The sequence below is a fragment of the Pollachius pollachius genome (genome assembly GCF_949987615.1).
Source record: "Pollachius pollachius genome assembly, chromosome: 13".
Classification (NCBI taxonomy): Eukaryota; Metazoa; Chordata; class Actinopteri; order Gadiformes; family Gadidae; genus Pollachius; species Pollachius pollachius.
Window position 1 is genome coordinate 1560742 of NC_136946.1, and position 19273 is coordinate 1580014.

At 45.2% G+C, this 19273-nt stretch overlaps 1 protein-coding gene across 9 annotated transcripts in view; it reads right to left on the reverse strand.

The window, feature by feature from the left end:
* The window catches only part of LOC307085298 (uncharacterized protein), a 196059-nt gene that overhangs the window by 172756 nt on the left and 4030 nt on the right, over nucleotides 1–19273 (reverse strand). For 8 of the 9 annotated variants that reach the window (XM_079750037.1, XM_079750029.1, XM_079750026.1 and 5 more), the window contains 2 exons: nucleotides 18515–18611; nucleotides 18239–18355 (listed from right to left, as the gene is read on the reverse strand). In XM_079750037.1, the coding sequence (XP_079606163.1) occupies nucleotides 18239–18355; nucleotides 18515–18611 (214 nt within the window). The remainder of the gene's footprint in view (nucleotides 1–18238; nucleotides 18356–18514; nucleotides 18612–19273) is intronic. The other variant, XM_079750041.1, reaches the window with a different exon arrangement.

Here is a 19273-nt window from a genome sequence, read left to right on the forward strand (position 1 = left end):
ACTAATTATTGTCCCCAAACTTGGGCAATGTCCCACAGTTCAACATCTATCATCTCCATTAAATCAGATAAATGAATGACAATACGAATTCAGGGCTTTTGGGATCATCCAACATTTAAATATGATTAAGATAATTAACTAATCCAGCTTTTTAATATAAGTTATACAAATTATTTGACTGTCATTAGTCAAGAGTGATTTTCCTCTTACTTTAACAAGTTTGAATGTATAGTCTCTAAAATGTTACTTTCAGGTAGAATCATTATTTAAATTTGAAATGAGAGTTAAACCACCACAATCCCCGATTTCCTTCACACATTATCAGTGATTTATATTCAACATACAAGTCAACACAGTTGTGCTTTGCTACACATTTCTACTCACATCAGGTCCAGATGAGATGCTCCTCTTTACTTCAAAAAGTCTTTAACCTGTGAAACAAATACGTCAACGCAGAGCTCAACAGAACATTACACACACGTTCTGGTTTCTGGGAACACAACAACATACCTCATTTGGGAGACGCTACACTGCCAAACAGTTGAGGACACCAACGTACTGTCGGGTTCCCTCTGAAGTGAAACGCACCAGATGCAACCAATTAACGAATTAAGAAAACCACTTGCGTGAGCTGCGGCAGGTGAGCTAATTAGTAAAACTCAACGCAGGTTCGGCGCCCTCTGGTCACCTTGTTGACAGTGAGAGTCTATTTCAGCTCTGTGTTTGATCATAAATGACCTCCCTGATTTTAATTAAAGGGATGAGTTTGATTTGACTGATTTAGATTCATACTTCAAAACGAAGAAAGTCTTCATTCAACTCACCTTACTGTGTACGTGTGTGTGTGTGTGTGTGTGTGTGTGTGTGTGTGTGTGTGTGTGTGTGTGTGTGTGTGTGTGTTACTACTGTTTGATGTCAAGTTGTGTGTGTAGTGAGCGGATGTGGACAGCAGAGGGCGATGTTTCCACACGAGAACGTCTGCTCTCTGCGCGCTGCGAGATATTGTCTTCATAGCAACCGTAACTTGGCAGCATCCTGAACGGCCCTTTGAGGATTGAGAAGGAAGCTTTCATCAAAGAGACCAGAGACACTCATTCACTGGTTAAACTGGAGTCATCGCCCACCACCACACACGTTAACACACACACACACAGACACACACACGCACACGCACATGCACACACACACACGCACACACACACACACACACACACAGACAACCAGCCCCCAACACACACCCCCTACCTCCACTCACCCACATCACCAAGACATACTTTAAAACGATACGAGCAGTTCACCACCAAGCAGTCATCCCCCCATCACCACCAGCACCCCCCCATCAGAGGGTTAGACAGGGGAACACATGAGCAGAGTCCATTAAACCTGCCCCCCCCCCATACCTTCCACAGGGTGGAGCAGAACACGGACGACTGGCTGAAGCAGAACCTGCTTATTCTACAACAGCCCCCCACCTCACTTTAACCCCCACCTTAATATATTAATTAATATATACACCTCCACACACACATTAAAACACATCGGCTCAGCCACAATATATTAGTTAATATATACACCAACACACACACACATTAACACACATCGGCTCAGCCACAATATATTAATTAATATATACACCTCCACACACACACATTAACACACATCGGCTCAGCCACAATATATTAGTTAATATATACACCTCCACACACACACATTAACACACATCGGCTCAGCCACAATATATTAATTAAGATATACACCTCCACACACACATTCACACACATCGGCTCAGCCACAATATATTAATTAAGATATACACCTCCACACACACATTAACACACATCGGCTCAGCCACATAGTTCCCTGGTCTCCCCCTCAATAGAATTAGATCTCAGTCCACCCCCCACTCACTCTGTTCCTCCCCCTCCTGTAATTAATTAATTCGACCACGTTAAGTCCCCTCACCGTCACTCCCGAGCGCCGACGGCCGAGTGTAACCACCGACCCGAAGCCTCGACCAAATAAGACGATATTCAAAATGACCAGGCACGATCCTACGGGCCGTGAAGTTAGGGATTGGACTATTTGATCCATCCAGCCCGTAGTGATCATCGGTGACTCAAACTTGAGTCGGATCCCTCCCCACACACACATAGATGTCAAAATTGATAGATATCCCGGCGCCAAATACCAACACATCACACAGGTCTTAGATAAAAATCCAAGATCCACACCAAGATTGTGGTGCTCTCTGTGGGCATCAACCATAGGGACAACCTGTTGGAGTCCGCCCGCCAGGGCCCCCACAACAACCTCACCGGCCCTGGGGCCCTGCTCCCTCTGGGGCCCTCAACACTGCTGCTCCTCCTCCTCTTCCTCCTCCTCCTCCTGCTCCACCTCCTCCTCCTCTTCCCCCTCCTCCTCCTCCTCCTCCTCCTGCTCCTCCTCCTCCCCCTCCTCCTCTTCCTCCCCCTCCTCCTCTTCCTCCTCCTTCTCCTCCTCCTCCTCCCCCTCCTCCTCCTCCTCCTCCTTCTCCTCCTCCTCCCCCTCCTCCTCCTCTTCCTCCTCCTCCTCCTTCTCCTCCTCCTCCTGCTCCTCCTCCTCCTGCTACACCCCCTCCTCCTCCTCCTCTTCCTCCTCCTCCCCCTCCTCCTCCTCTTCCTCCTCCTCTCCTCCTCCTCCTCCTCCTCCTCCTCCTCCTCCTCCTTTGCTTCCTCTGGTTTTATTCTATTAAGAAAAAAGAGAAAAGAAACCCTAAAATGAAAAACGTCACAAAAAGAGAAAACCTGAATGAAAGCATTGGGAGGAGGTGTGGCCAGTGCACCCAGGGTCGTGTGACAGACAAGAGCTGAACTATAATATAAGAACCTGACCCTAACCTTAACCCTGACCCTAACCCTGACCCTAACCCTGACCCTGACCCTAACCCTGACCCTAACCTTAACCCTGACCCTAACCCTGACCCTGACCCTGACCCTAACCATGACCCTAACCTTAACCCTGACCCTAACCCTGACCCTGACCCTAACCCTGACCCTAACCTTAACCCTGACCCTAACCCTGACCCTAACCCTGACCCTGACCCTGACCCTGACCCTAACCCTGACCCTGACCCTGACCTTAACCCTGACCCTGACCCTAGCCCTAACCGTGACTCTAACCCTGACCCTAACCCTGACCCTGACCCTGACCCTGACCCTGACCCTAACCCTGACCCTAACCCTGACCCTGACCCTGACCCTGACCCTAACCCTGACCCTAACCCTGACCCTAACCCTGACCCTGACCCTGACCCTGACCCTGACCCTGTCTTCACAGCACTCAGGACACGTGGTTACAGTAAAAGGTTTCTTAGGTCAATCAAAACAAGCCCACTATCACAACTCGCTGCTACTCGCTCCCCACCGTCCCCACACACCGCTCCATACACTACACCGACTCCACACCAGCTACCCCACTATTATCCTCTATCAGACATCCCATACAACACACACACAATACCAACCAACCTCTAGGCGCCCATCCCAACCCCAATCACCCTTCCCCTTCCCTCCTTCCCTACCCAAACTCCTTTCCTTTCCCCACACCCAACCCTCACCCTAACCTTAACCCCTCCCCCTCTCCTAACCATAACCTCTGCCAGGTGGTAGAGGTTATGGTTAGGAGATAACTAATCACTCATCACCTTTTCAGTGGAGTTCCAATGTACCAGAGCGATGCTGTTTAGGGGTTTTAACTGAAGCTTGTAGATGAAAACGACCTGAAGCTAAAGGCGTGGGGTATGTTTGGTGTAATGAGCTCACAGGAGTCCCAGCGTTCTGCTCTCAGTGCTTTATTAAAACATTCCTGGACACGACGCTCGGTGATCATGAGTGATGTGATGATGAGAGTTGATCAGGAGCCCGTCTTCTGGCCGGGTCACATGGGGCTCCAGGTGGGAGGTCAGAGGTCAGAGATCGTCCTCTGGCCGGGTCACATGGGGCTCCAGGTGGGAGGTCAGAGGTCAGAGCCCGTCCTCTGGCCGGGTCACATGGGGCTCCAGGTGGGAGGTCAGAGGTCAGAGCCCGTCCTCTGGCCGGGTCACATGGGGCTCCAGGTGGGAGGTCAGAGGTCAGAGCCCGTCCTCTGGCCGGATCACATGGGGCTCCAGGTTGGAGGTCAGAGGTCAGAGCCCGTCCTCTGGCCGGGTCACATGGGGCTCCAGGTGGGAGGTCAGAGGTCAGGGCCCGTCCTCTGGCCGGGTCACACGGGGCTCCAGGTGGGAGGTCAGAGGTCAGAACATCAGTCCTTCCTGTATCTGTGGATCAGCTCTGAGACGTCCTCCTTACAGATCTTCCCCCAGCCGTCCGCCTTCATGTGATACACTACACACACACACACAAACACATTATACACACACACATTATACACACACACACACACACATGATGAATGGATGTGAAGTGAAAGAAGGATGTGTAATAAATGCGTAATAGGTGGTGGTTGTAATGTGGGTGTAATAAGTGTAATGAGTGAATAATGTGCGTGGTGGGTGTAATGCAGGCGTAATGAATGTGTACTAAGTGTAATATGAATAATGAATTTGTGGTGGGTGTATGATAAATGTGTAAAAGGTGTTTTATGAATAATGAATGTGTAGTGGGAGTATGATGAATGTGTAATAGGTGTATTATGAATAATGAATGTGTAGTGGCTGTAGGATGAATGTGTAATAGGTGTAAGGTGACTGTGATATGGATAGTAAGTGATTAAAGTGTAATGGATGGTAAATGATGAATGTATGTAAAGTGTAAGATGGACGTATAGAGTAGGTGTAGTAGATGTGTAATAGGTGATGGGTGTATGCTGGTTGTGGTGAATGTGTGTTATGGTTCAGGATTTTTCCTTCAGGACTGTGGGTGTGAGTGTATGCAACCGGGTGATCCTTTGGTGTTCTGTGTGTCTGCGTTGTGGGGTGGTCCATCTGGGGTCTGACTCTCATCCGGTGATGGTGAGGTGGGTGACGGGGTGTTGTGTGAAATGTTGAACCAGAGTGGTTTGTAGGTGCTGGTGTTTGATGTTGCGGAGGTGTTGTTTCAGTTGGATGATCATGCTATGTTTCGTTTCTCCAATGTGTTTGATGAGTGTTTGATGTAATCTGTGTTGGGGGAATCAATACATGGGGGGTGGAGGATGGGTAGAGTGGTGTGGCTCTGTGGGTTGGTGATGGATTCGTGTGGTTTGAAGTAGTGTGTGATAGACGGTGGTGGTTGTGTGGGTTTGCGGGAGAAGGTGGAGGTGACCAGGAGATCTGCGGTGTATCGAGAGGGTTCTATGGGAGAAGACTGAAACAGCAACTCGTCGGCGGAGGTTGGGGTGGTGTTGCACCCCGCCCGCAGCTGTCTGGGGGCCTTCACCCTGAGGGTCGAGGGCGGAGGCAGTCCTCCACACCCCCGCTGAGAAGAGTGAGACCCTCCCCACCCTTCTACGGGGCTAGACACACACACACACACATTAACTTACATAGACACACACACACATACACACACACACACACACAAACTTACATAGACACACACACACACACACACACCGAACACACACACACACACACACACCGAAAACACACACACACACCGAACACACACACACACGGGGGGGAGGGAGACGGGGGGGGAGAGGGAGACGGGGAGAGAGAAAGAGAGACAGAGTGTCCGGCCGTCTGTCTGTGGTTTCTTTCCACAACCGACACAGAGACACTGAGGCACCCCCCAACCAAAACCCAGGGAGGAAAAACATTTGTGGTTTTATTTATAATTTCTGATTAATATTAGGGCTGTCAAGCGATTAAAAAACATAATCTAATTAATTACAGGCTCTGTGATTAATTAATCTAAATTAATCTCATACTTACATTTTTCCGAGACGGTATTTAAAAACTAATTTAATTCAAGTAAATTATGGCAGATGAGTTTCTTTCATTAACATACGGTGCATATTTGGATGAAATGAATAACATTTCCATCTCACTCAGGATTCAATGCATCTCAGTCGAGTGTGGCTTGACGAGGCTGGCTGCTAGCGCCAGCTTCAGGGGCGGTGGCAGCTCGTACCTGCCAGCTTGCTACCAAACGTTTTGGGTTGAGGTGATATTTAAGGGTTGATGAACTCCGGTGATAGGAAAATTCCTGACTACAGAGATTGCAGATAACGGTGTTCCTATCTACAGTTCTGTCTGGGAGTTTAAACTTGAACTTTCCGTGCACGGGGCCGAGCAGCGTCTTCCCGTCCGCCTCCATTTTGTTTCAACGCAAATGACGCACCGGGTCAAAGGGCACTATAGAAGTGTTTTAACTCGTTATTTTTTCTGTGATTAATTAATCGGAAGTAATGCGTTAATTTGACAGCCCTAATTAATATATTATTTTTCTTAAGGCACTTATTGAAGCATTATTCACTAAAAAAACGAGAAATCATCGGCTGAACACAGGAGAACATTCAGTTGGATCCACCAAGTTGTTTATTGCAATTATGCTTCATTAACAAATACAACAGAAAAATAGTCCCTTTCATGTACAGAATAAACAGGAGGACTAAAACAATAGAAGCAGCAGACTTTACAAATCATCAACAGGTGTGCACGTATCTTTAATAACTGAACATGTTCTGCGGCCGTTTGGTTCCAATCAGAAAAATCATGATTCAGTTTAAAGTAATTTTTAACGTGCAACATTATCCCATAGACCTCTTGGTTATTACGAATAAAATATAAAATCTGCTTTAAATCAGGTTGAAACAGGATTATGACAAAAATGATGATATAAGACCCCTTAAGACCAAAACTGGTGACGTCTGCAAATATACAAAGATCTACCATCAATAGGTATTTTATATACATTTCAAATAATAAATGTCTAACTATCTAAAAATGTAACTATGGGAGATCTTAAGTCTTTTCATGGTTTATCATGCTATACTTCCCAGAAGAGGGAGAGAGACGGAAAGAAAAATAGAGAGAGAGAGAGAGAGAGAGAGACTATAACTGCCACAGAGACACTGAGTCATCAGTCCTCTCAGTGTGTGTGTGTATGTCTGTGCATTAGTATGTGTGTGTGTGTGTTTGTGTGCGGTCCTCCTCCCCCGCGCCCGCTTTTTTTTTTCTACAACCGACACAGAGTCGCCGAGGACACTGAGGACCACCCTGAGGACCCCCATACCCAGACCCCCGGGAGGAGGTCCTCCTGGGTGAAGGAGGACCAGAAGGTGTGGAGGTGTGTCAGTGTGTCTGAGGACCCTCCTCCACCCGGGGACACTCTGTAGAAGGACAGAGAGCCAGCAGGCCGGTCCAGATACACTCCTACTCTGGTGGAGCCAGCGGGGGGGAGACGGAGGGCTGTATCTCTACCGTTGTACCTGACAGAGTAACCATCATCATCACAAACAAGACTCCAGGACTTGTTGTTCAGTCCAAGCATGCTGTCACCACCCAGTCCTCTCCTTGTGATTCCTCTGTATGTCACTCCTATACCAACAAGTCCTTCCCACTCTACCTCCCAGTAACAGCAGCCAGTCAGAGCCTCTCTACCCAACACCTGGTACTGGGAGTCAAATCTCTCTGGGTGATCCGGATACGACTGGTCCTCTCCAACCCACGTCACCTTCCTGTTGTCCTCAGACAGCGAGAGGTATCTGTAGGCCTTGTTGGGGTCCAGGGTGAGTTCACAGGCATCTGAGGGAGAACCAGACATGATGAGCTGCTGAACCGTTCTTCATCCTCATCATCATCATCATAACTAGAACTGTTCTCCTGCGCTCTTCTTTTTATTCTCTTTCAGACTCTTTTTGTGATCGCTCTCTCTTCTTCAAACATTAACATAGAAAGACAAAAAAAATATCATATGATAGGTACTATATTGGAATCATGTGCTGTATATTTTCTAAGCAATAGGACACATTGTGTTTAACATAATTAAAGTTAAAGTTGATTGGAAATCCCATGTGTGTGTGAGTGGCTGTCCCAATCAAAACATTGAAACGAGGACCAATGTATAAAGTGCATTTACTCCCTAAATATTTACTTTACATATCTATTATTTATTAACATATCATACATCAAAATGTTCGGTATGATGAGCTTATTACACCCATCAAATATCTAAATGATATTTGTAATATCTTCCAAGATATTCCACTTTTGGGTTTCCTAATACACATACATGTCACTCAACCTCCAAAGGGACACCTGTGTAAAGAACAGACTGAAGGAGCTGAGCTCACATACAGGCTGGAGATGGACTGATGAACCATAGAACTGGTTCATTTATTATAGACATGTACTCAGACATACACCTGCTCACCTACACATACATATACACATCACTGGGGGCACTTGGCTAGAATTCGTATCTATATCATCATACACACACAGACAGGCAGGAAATTAACTGTCAAAACTTGTATGTATACTATGCATGTATGTATACTATGTATGTATTGTGACATAATTCACACATTCTAACAGGCCACATATGCCCTTGCCAATTAAAGAGGTTTGTCTCTCATCTTAGGGAGGGATCCTGAGCCTAGGGAGGCGTCCAGCTTATACAGGAAGCCATTCATCATGTGTCAATTCTAGAGATACGAGCGGTCAAGATGTTGGAGAGACCCAGACGCTCAAGGCCACAAGAACAAGAGTAACTCCTGCACCTAGCCGCAAGAGATCAGCATAGAGAACACATACGGGTATCCAGGAGGCGGGAGTTCAGCACCATGCTTAGCCAATCAGAGCACATAACTGAGTCCACGCCTGCCCAGTATTAAAGTCCCAACACATAGCCCAGAGGGCAGAACGCTCCAGGTAACACATCCTTCAGATGCCCTACTAAGTGCATCTCCACGCGTGCCTATACAATTCCCCTCCTTTTGCTTCATAGAGACTAGTCCAAACCTTTACCAAATAAAATGAGTTACAAGCGATCCTTACTCGGCAAACTATTTCCAAAAAAAACACAGCAGTATGTATGTATGTATGTATGTATGTATGTATGTATATATAAATGTATACATTAATATATATACATGAACTAAAGAGACACTTACATCTCTGTGGAACTGGTTTCAGCCTCCACACTCCACCGTGCTCCACACTGGGGGGGAAACAAAGTGAGAGCAGCATGTTGAAACATTCACCTTCATCATCTGCCATCTCATCACGTTCTACACAACATGAGTGACAGCTGCCTCTTAAAACCACTTCATCTAGCAGCGGCTTGAATCCTCGTAGGAGACTTTGTCCCTGAGTGGTGAGGTGTCCTCTCCATACCTGAGAGTGTCCAGTCTCCAGCGTGGATCCTCCAGTCCAGCAGAGAGCAGCGCAGCTCCAGAGTCTCCTGGGTGATTGTAGCTCAGGTCCAGCTCTCTCAGATGGGAGGGGTTGGAGCTCAGAGCTGAGGCCAGAGAAGCACAGCCTTCCTGTGTGACCAGGCAGCCAGACAAGCTACACACACACACACACACACACACTTTATTATATTTATTCTGGTTGAGAACAGTTCATACTAAAGTAACCACATTTATAAGTGTATTCATTCCATTTGGAGGACAAGGAGAACAGGAAGAGGAAGTGGGGAGATGACATCATCACAGACATCAGAACTTCCTTCACTTGGATGTGAAACAGGATCTTAAACAAATGCTCCTTTCTCAATAGCTACAACTCAATGAGATATTGTTTGGTTAGAGTCAGGAGAAGTCCGCTGTGTTTGATACGCTGAGACCGTTTCTTCACAGGTTCTAACATTGTGTAGAACCAGGGAGAGTTTTGTCAGCAGGCAAAAGAGCAACAGAAATGCATCGGACATGAGCAGCACTACACCAAACTAATGTGAAGTTAATCAGACTTTAATGTTCAATATGATTCACTTTACCACGGCCAGTGATGTTCTATGGTGAGGTGTACATTATATTCAGGTCACAGCACGGCTAAAGCCTCATCCCCATGTCTACGCTAATGACAACTCCTCAGCTCACATCAGTTGACCAGAGTTACATAACATATAACATACATAACATACTAGTAGTTAACAGGTCAACCCCTAAGCCTCACATCAGCTGGCCAGAGCTACGTAACATATAACAAACATAACATACAAGTAGTTAACAGGTCAACCCCTAACCCTCACATCAGCTGGCCAGAGTTACATAACATATAACATGCATACCGCATTCTTTTTCGACAACGGTCCAACTAGTCGTGGGTCATCCCTTACATATTAAACAACCCCAAGACCCAGTTTGAAGAGGCTGAAAACGGACCGGAGAGTTTCCAGTGTACAGTGTGGACTCCCCAGTCCAGCAGAGAGCAGCTTCACTCCTGAATCCTGCAGATCATTGGTACTCAGGTCCAGCTCTCTCAGACTAGAGGAGTTGGAGCTGAGAACTGAGACCAGAGCTTCACAGCATCTCTCTGACAGATCACAGCCCTTCAGCCTTCACACAAAATAAAGAGGACAGGTTAGGAACTGTGATTAAACCCTAACCCAAATAACTAACATCTTCAACTTATAACATAATGAAGAAATTGTGGTTATTCAATATTGGGTTTAGAATGTATAACAATAAGATAGTTGTTTTGCATTGTTTGAAAAGTCGTTTTGTATATTAATATTACTTTTTGTTGCAGTATTATGTATATTATGTATTGCATTGTAATACATGTTATTAGTTCATCTAAAGCGATGTTTTATATATAATTAAAAGTTTTATTCCAATATTATGTATATTGTGCTTTGAGGAGAATAAATATCATAGTGATGAGGAAAACACTTTGCGTGCACGAGAACTAAGACATTATTTGTGCGCTTGGGGGTGTCAGTTGCGTGCTGCTTCACTTAACGTGCGCACTTCAATGGACGTAAATCTGTTAAATGTCTTCTGATATTGAACCTTGTGGTGTAACTGTTTGACCATTGGGTAAAACTGACCTGAGAGTTTCCAGTGTACAGTGTGGACTCCCCAGTCCAGCAGAGAGCAGCTTCACTCCTGAATCCTGCAGATCATTGGTACTCAGGTCCAGCTCTCTCAGACTAGAGGAGTTGGAGCTGAGAACTGAGGCCAGAGCTTCACAGCATCTCTCTGACAGATGACAGGCATTCAGCCTGCACACACAATAAAGAGAACAGGTTAGGAACTGTGATTAAAATAACTTACATCTTCAACTTATTACATAATGAAGAAATTGTGGTTATTAAATATTGGGTGTAAAATGTATAACTACATGAAAGTTGTTGTCAAGGGGCAGCAGTAGCTCAGGAGGAAGAGCGGGTTGGCTGGTAACCTGAAGGTTGCTGGTTCAATCCCCGGTTCCTCCTAGCTGAGTGTTGAGGTGTGCTTGAGCAAGGCACCTAACCCTAACTGCTCGCGATGAGCTGGCTGTCGCCTTGCATGGTTGACTCCACCGTGTGTGTGTGTGCATCGTGTGGCCAATGGTTAGAAAAGCGCTATATAAATGCAGTCTGTTTAGCAGTGTTTGAAAATCGTTTTGTATATTAATATTACTTTTTGTTGCAGTATTATGTATATTATGTATTGTATAGTAATACATGCTATAAGTTCACCTGAAGCGATGTTTTGTGTATAATTTGAAGTTTTATTCCAACATTATGTATATTGTGTTTTGTGGAGAATAAATATCATAGCGATCAGGAAAGCACTTTGCGAGCACGAGAACTAAGACAGCATTGGTGCGCTTGGGGGTGTCAGTTGCTTGCTGATTCACTTTATGTGCGCACTTTTATGGATGTAAATCTGTTAAATGTCTTCTGATATTGAACCTTGTGGTCTAACTGTTTGACCATTGGGTAAAACAGACCTGAGAGTTTCCAGTGTACAGTGTGGACTCCCCAGTCCAGCAGAGAGCAGCTTCACTCCTGAATCCTGCAGATCATTGGTACTCAGGTCCAGCTCTCTCAGACTAGAGGAGTTGGAGCTGAGAACTGAGGCCAGAGCTTCACAGCATCTCTCTGACAGATCACAGCCCTTCAGCCTTCACACAAAATAAAGAGAACAGGTTAGGAACTGTGAATAAAATAAATTACATCTTCAACTTATTACATAATGAAGAAATTGTGGTTATTCAAATTGGATGTAAAATGTATAACAATAAGATAGTTGTTTTGCAGCATTTGAAAAGTCGTTTTGTATATTAATATTATTTTTTGTTGCAGTGTTATGCATATTATGTATTGTATTGTAACACATGTTATCAGTTAATCTAAAGCGATGTTTTGTATATGATTAGAAGTTTTATTCCAATATTATGTATATTGTGTTGTGAGGGGAATGAACCTCAAAGCGATCAGGAAAACACTTTGCGAGCACGAGAACTAAAGGTACGGCCACACTGAACGCGTTACGCACGTAGGATTAGGCCTAACCTGCCGCTTCATCATTGTGTGTCACAAAAATGGTTCAACACGCCTACGATGCTAGATGAGCCCGCCAAAAACTTATTTTCCCCCGCGACTTTTCTTTTGCTCCACAAACATGGCTGAGATCACCACCATCACTGCGCTGTATTTGTTGTGGGAGTTGGAGGAGAGTAGGAAACCGGGTGCATGACATCCTCCGTAGGCGCTCACAGCTGGGTGAGTTTCACCACCTCCTCCAGGAACTCCGCCTGGATGACGGCCGGTTCCAGCAGTATATTCGGTTGCCTGGGGCCATGTTCGATGACCTGCTAGCCCGGGTTGGTGCCAGGATCTCCCGTCAGAACACCAACTACAGGCACTCCATATCAGCTGCGGAGCGCCTGTCCTCCGTCTCTCTGCCAGTGACGTCGGGTCAAGCTCAACGCTGATTGGCTATCGCGGCTAAGTGTCACGCGTAGGAGCGTAAAAAGTGACATTTTTGGAACTCCGCACGTAGGTACGTTGGGCGCGTTATTTAGGTGTGTAAAATGCGTCTAACGCGCTGCTTTAGCGCGTGTAACCCATCTACGTGCCCACCCCAAAGGTTCCCAATGCAAAAATGCTGATTTTCTACGCCTCTAAAACGCTTAACACGTTCAGTGTGACCGTACCTTTAGACAGCATTTGTGCGCTTGGGGGTGTCAGTTTCATTTAGCTTCAATTTATGTGCGCACTTTTATGGTTGTAAATCTGTTAAATGTCTTTTGATATTGAACCTTGTGGTGTAACTGTTTGACCATTGGGTAAAACTGACCTGAGAGTTTCTAGTGTACAGTGTGGACTCCCCAATAACGTAATAATTGAAATGTAATAAAGCCAATTACGTAATAACTTGCCAACAATGTAATAAAATCGTTGAGACAATAACGTAATAACTTTTTGCCAATAATGTAAGAACTTATTACGTAATTGGCTGCTTGTATTAAAAAAATACTTTGAAAATGTAATAACTGAGCCAATAACGTAATAAATGAGGTATCACTTTATTTTATTTTCAATTTCGGGAGAGAAACTGTCACACTTGACAGTTTGAATTTGGATTTATATGCAACTATTAGGGTTCCGTCATAGAACTCCGTGCATCCAACTCCGTGACCATGCAGACAGAGTCGTGAGCTTTTCGAAGCTCTACCATAGCGGAACATTAGAGTTACACATAAATCCAAATCCACTCTTTGCTTTTTTAAGGCATCCTCTGGAGGGGGGTATGAGGTTGGAGGGGTAACTGTAAGGTCAGATATTTAAGCGTGTGACGCAAGATGCAATAAGAAGGCTAAGTGTGACTGTTTCTCTCCAGAAATTGAAAATAAAATAATGTGATAACTCATATATTACATTATTGGCTCAGTTATTACATTTCAAGGTTTTCATACAAGGCAAATAACGTAATAACCAGCCAATAATCTAACAAGTTATTACATTATTGGCTCAAAAACTTTATCACACTATTGGCAAGTTATTATGTTATTGGCTTAATTACATTTAAATGATTACGTTATTGGCAGTTATTACGTTATTGGCCGTTATTGGTTGCTACAACGTGTTAAAAGCTGTAATAAAATATGTTTTATTAATTGAACTACATTTGATCCTTAAATTTTCATTTAATAATCTGTGTTACTTTTACTTTTAACATAATTAAGTTATTGTCTTCATCTTTATTAAAAAAGTTGGTTGGTGGGTTTATTGTAATACATGTTATTAGTGAACCTACAGATATGTTTTGTTAGTTATAACTTATACATTCTACTATCAGGTATATTGTGTTGTGTATTGTCATACATTATTATGAGTGAACCTACAGAGATCTTTTGGAGGCTTTGATCACTGGCAGCAGCCTCAGAAGAGCCTCCTCCGAAGCTGAGAATTTCTTCAGGTCAAACACGTCCAGCTCCTCTTCTGATGTCAGTAAGATGAAGACCAGAGCTGACCACTGAGCAGGAGAGACATGTGTTTTGAAGAGACGTCCTGATGTCAGGGACTGTTGGATCTCCTCCACTAGAGAACTTTCGTTCAGCTCGTTCAGACAGTGGAACAGATTGATGCTTCTCTCTGGAGAGAGATTACCACCTAACTTATCCTTGATGTAAGACACTGTTCCCTTGTTCGTCTGTGAGCTACTTATTGTCTGTCCCAGCAGACCTCCTAGGAGAATCTGATTGGTCTCCAGAGAGAGGCCCAGAAGGAAGCGGAGGAACAAGTCCAGGTGTCCGTTCTTACTCTGTAAGGCCTTGTCCACAGCACTCTGGTAGAGGAGGAGTTCATTTTCCCTGGAGGTTGGTGGTTCTTCTGAGAGCAGATTGACCCCATTATGGATGAAGGACCAAAAGACATAAAGGGCAGCCAGAAACTCCTGGATGCTCAGATGGACAAAGCAGAACACCTTGTCCTGGTACAGCCCACACTCCTCTTTAAAGATCTGGGTGAACACTCCTGAGTACACTGAGGCTGCTCTGATATTGATGTCACACTCTGCCATATCTGCCTCGTAGAAGATCAGGTTGCCTTTCTCCAGCTGGTTAAAAGCCAGTTTTCCCAGAGAAATAATGATCTCCCTGCTCTGTGAAGTCCTGCTTGTATCTGTTTCAGCAAACAAACGATACTTCCTGTCCCCCTGTATGGACTGAACCCTCAGGAAGTGGCTGTACATCTGAGTCACGGTCTTGGGCGTCTCTTCTCCTATCTTGGATGTTTTGAAGAAGTCCTCCAGGACTGTAGCAGTGATCCAACAGAAGACTGGGATGTGACACATGATGTGGAGGCTTCGGGATTTCTTGACGTGGGAGATGATTGTCCTGGCCAGCGTCTCATCTTTGAATTTCTTCCTGAAGTACTCCTCCTTCTGTTGGTCGGTGAACCCTCTGACCTCTGTCATCATGTCAACACAATGAGCAGGGATCTGATTGGCTGCCGCAGGGCGTGTGGTCATCCAGATGCGAGCAGAGGGAAGCAGGTGGCCCCTGATGAGGTTTGTCAGCAGCATGTCCACCGAGGTGGACTTTGTGACATCATTCCATATCTTGTTGTTCTGGAAGTCCAGAGGAAGTCGACACTCATCCAGTCCATCCAAGATGAAGACAACTTGGAACCGGTCGTATCTGCAGATTCCTGCTTCTTTGGTCTCAATAAAGAAGTGATGAAGAAGTTCCACCAAGCTAAAGTGTTCCCCTTTCAGTAAATTCAGCTCTCTGAAAGTGAGGAGAAATGAGAAGTGTATGTCCTGGTTGGCTTTTTCTTCAGCCCAGTCCAGAATGAACTTGTGTGTTAAGATAGTTTTACCAATACCGGCCACTCCAGTTGTCAATATTGTCCTGATTGGTTTATTTTTTCCAGGTAAGGGTTTAAAGATTTCTTCACATTTGATCTGTGTTTCCTCCTTGACTGGTTTCCTGGAAGCGGTTTCAATCATTCTGATCTCATGTTCCTTGTTGACCTCTCCACTGCCTCTCTCTGTGATGAAGATCTCTGTGTAGAACTCATTCAGAGGTGTTGAATGACCTGCTTTAGCAATTCCCTCCAACACACACCTGAACTTCTTCTTCAAATGAGACTTGATTTTATGTTGGCACTTGACAGCAGCAGGTCCTAAATGAGAAAACAACAGATGACATCAGTTAGTGGATGGTTGCATCAGTGGGAACATGTCAATATTTCCTGTAGAATTATCAATTTCAAGATATTTAGTGGCTTCACAACTTGGTCAGAAAAGCTGGATGTGACAATGACTGCATGTTACAGATTCAAAATGCTCAGGACCTTTTGGTTTTTCCACAGCAATATGATTGGACTAATGATAATAATAATGATAGTAAAATGGTGTAAAATGAAATGCTGATATGACAAGATAGTGTTGCATCTCTTCCACTGAGTTTTTCTGCTGTTGATCTGAAGCTTATGTTTAATATTATTAATAATAATAATAATTGCATTGAATAACATTTTATTTCAAGGCGCCTTTCATGACACCCAAGGTCGCCTTACAATTCATAAAACAAAAAACATCAAAAGGTAAGAGCTGCATCGCCAACAGCATGATCAAAACAAGACATGAGACCCAGGTAGGAGGGGGTAAGAACAGTGAGGAGACCCAGGTAGGAGGGGGTAAGAACAGTGAGGAGACCCAGGTAGGAGGGGGTAAGAACAGTGAGGAGACCCAGGTAGGAGGGGGTAAGAACAGCAGTGAGGAGACCCAGGTAGGAGGGGGTAAGAACAGTGAGGAGACCCTGGTAGGAGGGGTAAAGAAAAGTGAGGAGACCCAGGTAGGAGGGGGTAAGAACAGTGAGGAGACGCAGGTAGGAGGGGGTAAGAACAGCAGCACAACGGGGATACGAGGGGAACCCACGGTAGGGGGTCATTACAGCAAGCAGGCCAGTGGGAACACATGTGTTTTGAGGAGAGTTTGAATGTTGTCAGCGCGTCTCTTTCAGTTCAGCTACGAGCCCTAGCACCCACGGTGCTGAGAGCCCTAGCACCCACGGTGCTGAGAGCCCTAGCACCCACGGTGCTGAGGCGGGAGGTCGGGACGGTGAAGACCAGCTGAGGATGACGAAGGGAGCGGCAGGGCCTGTCCTCCTGGAGGAGGTCGGGGAGATAAGTGGGGGCCACGTTGTGGAGGGCTTTGTCGGTGAGCAGAAGGGTTTTAAGGTCAATCCGGTGTTGGACACTGAGCCAGTGTAGTTGGACGAGAATGGGGGTGATGTGGTCGGAGGATTTGGTGCTGGTAATGATGATGTTTAACATTCTTTAACCTGAGACCCCCACCATTACCCTACATATCCGGATCAAACCATTTAACCTGATACCCCACAACAACCCTACATACTGGATCAAACCATTTAACCCCAAAGAGGAAAGACTGTCTACACATGGAAGTTTGAAATGTAAAAGTCTCACATTATGTCATTTAGTCTGAACAGAACAAATACAATCTCCTACTGCTCATCAAAATGATTATTTCTTCTCTGTTTTCAAGATAAGAGCCTCTTACCGCCCCCCAGTGTGTCGGCCAGTTCCTCCTGGTTCATCTCCATCAGGCAGAGCTTTGTGATGTCCACCACTCCCTCTATGGCGCGCCTCCTCTGCTCCTCCTTCTTACCATCCACCTCCTCCTCCTCCACTCTCTGACCCTCTGAGCATTGTGGGTAATCTGAGAAGAGATCCCTCCAGAGCTTCTTCAGCTCCTTGTCTAGAAAAGCGTGTGCGTTCTCCTCAGCCCTCTGGAACAGAACAAACATCAAGGAGAACTGTACTCTGAACTCACTGAGGACATCAGAAGCATCTGTCCTGGATCCACGTCCCGCTGGACAAGAGATGCTTTCTAATGTCCATGGAGAGCTGAAGTCAAACGTCTTGGTGGACATTTACACACCTTGATCAGCTCTGTTTGATGCTGCTGTAGAGACTGATTGCTGGTAACCTTTGACCTCTTCTGGTGTCTTTGGGGAACATGCACGCGCGCACACACACACACACACACACACACACACACACACACACACACACACACACACACAATTATATTTCACCAGACTTGTAGATATCAGTATCAGTAGAGTCTGATAACAACCAACTGGTCTGTTTTCCTCGTCTGTTTGAAAGTCCTACCTCTCCTCTCTGGAGGGGCGTCCATCTTTAAAGTTCAATGGTATATTCATAGAGTGGTCACTCTTCATGGAGACACAGCTGGGTCCAGGGGAGTCTGCTCTCTCCTTCTTGGCTCTTCTAGAAAAACAAGAAGCAGGATTTATGGACGTTTGATAGAAGCTGTATCTTTATGATCTCTGATAAATCCTCACCTCTTCTCAATAGACTGATCGCCATCTTTAAAGTTAACAGGATATTTCATAGAGCGGTCACTCTTCATGGAGACACAGCTGGGTCCAGGGGAGTCTGCTCTCTGCTGCTGCTCTGGGCTTCAACACACACACACACACACACACACACACACACACACACACACACACACACACACACACACACAGCTTTTACTCAGACTAATGATGGAGTCATGATGTATCACTGCTGAGCTCTGAGATGGACAACAGTCACAGACAGAGAGATCCTCTTCTTACCTCTTAGCTTTGCTCCGGCAGCCATGTTCCCCAGACAGAGTGGTCTTAGAGGTAGGACCCCCCTCCTCTCTCTCCTCATCCATAGTAGACTGGAGACCTGGACACAAACACAACTCATCCATCACTTCATTTGCCTTCAGAACTTTAGCTGTTTATTGAGAGAGAAGATCATTGTAACTGCGTCACACTAAAGCATTATGGACGTCATAGACCATCAATATGAACCCCACAACATAACCACACTGCCCTCACTACAGTACAGATGTGTACAGCAGATGACAGATGAAGAATTAAACACCTTGGAGACTGTAACTGTGCTTAAACTACAACACAAAAAAGATATACAATAGACTTAAAAAAACGCATTGCGGTACAATTAAAAGTAAAGAACGTTACTTTCATTTGTGTCAAGTACAGTGTTATATTTGTATATGTTAGGCTATATATTGAGATGGCAGTGTGCGAAATACCCGTCAATATTCGGGATGTCCTCATCCCCAGATTGTTGCACAACACCAATCTAAATGTTCTCAATATGCAGTAGGCCTAGGCCATAACATTACAATATTTCATGGATGCAAGCCAAGACAATCAGTCTATATCTATAGCCTACATGACAACACACACACACACGCGCGCACACAATTAAAGCACACTCGTAAAGCAACACTGACAAAGGAGCATGCATTGGCTAAAGTTGTTGGGATGCACGTTATTCTATAACAGGGAGAGGCAAAGTTGTGCATTACAATGCAAACA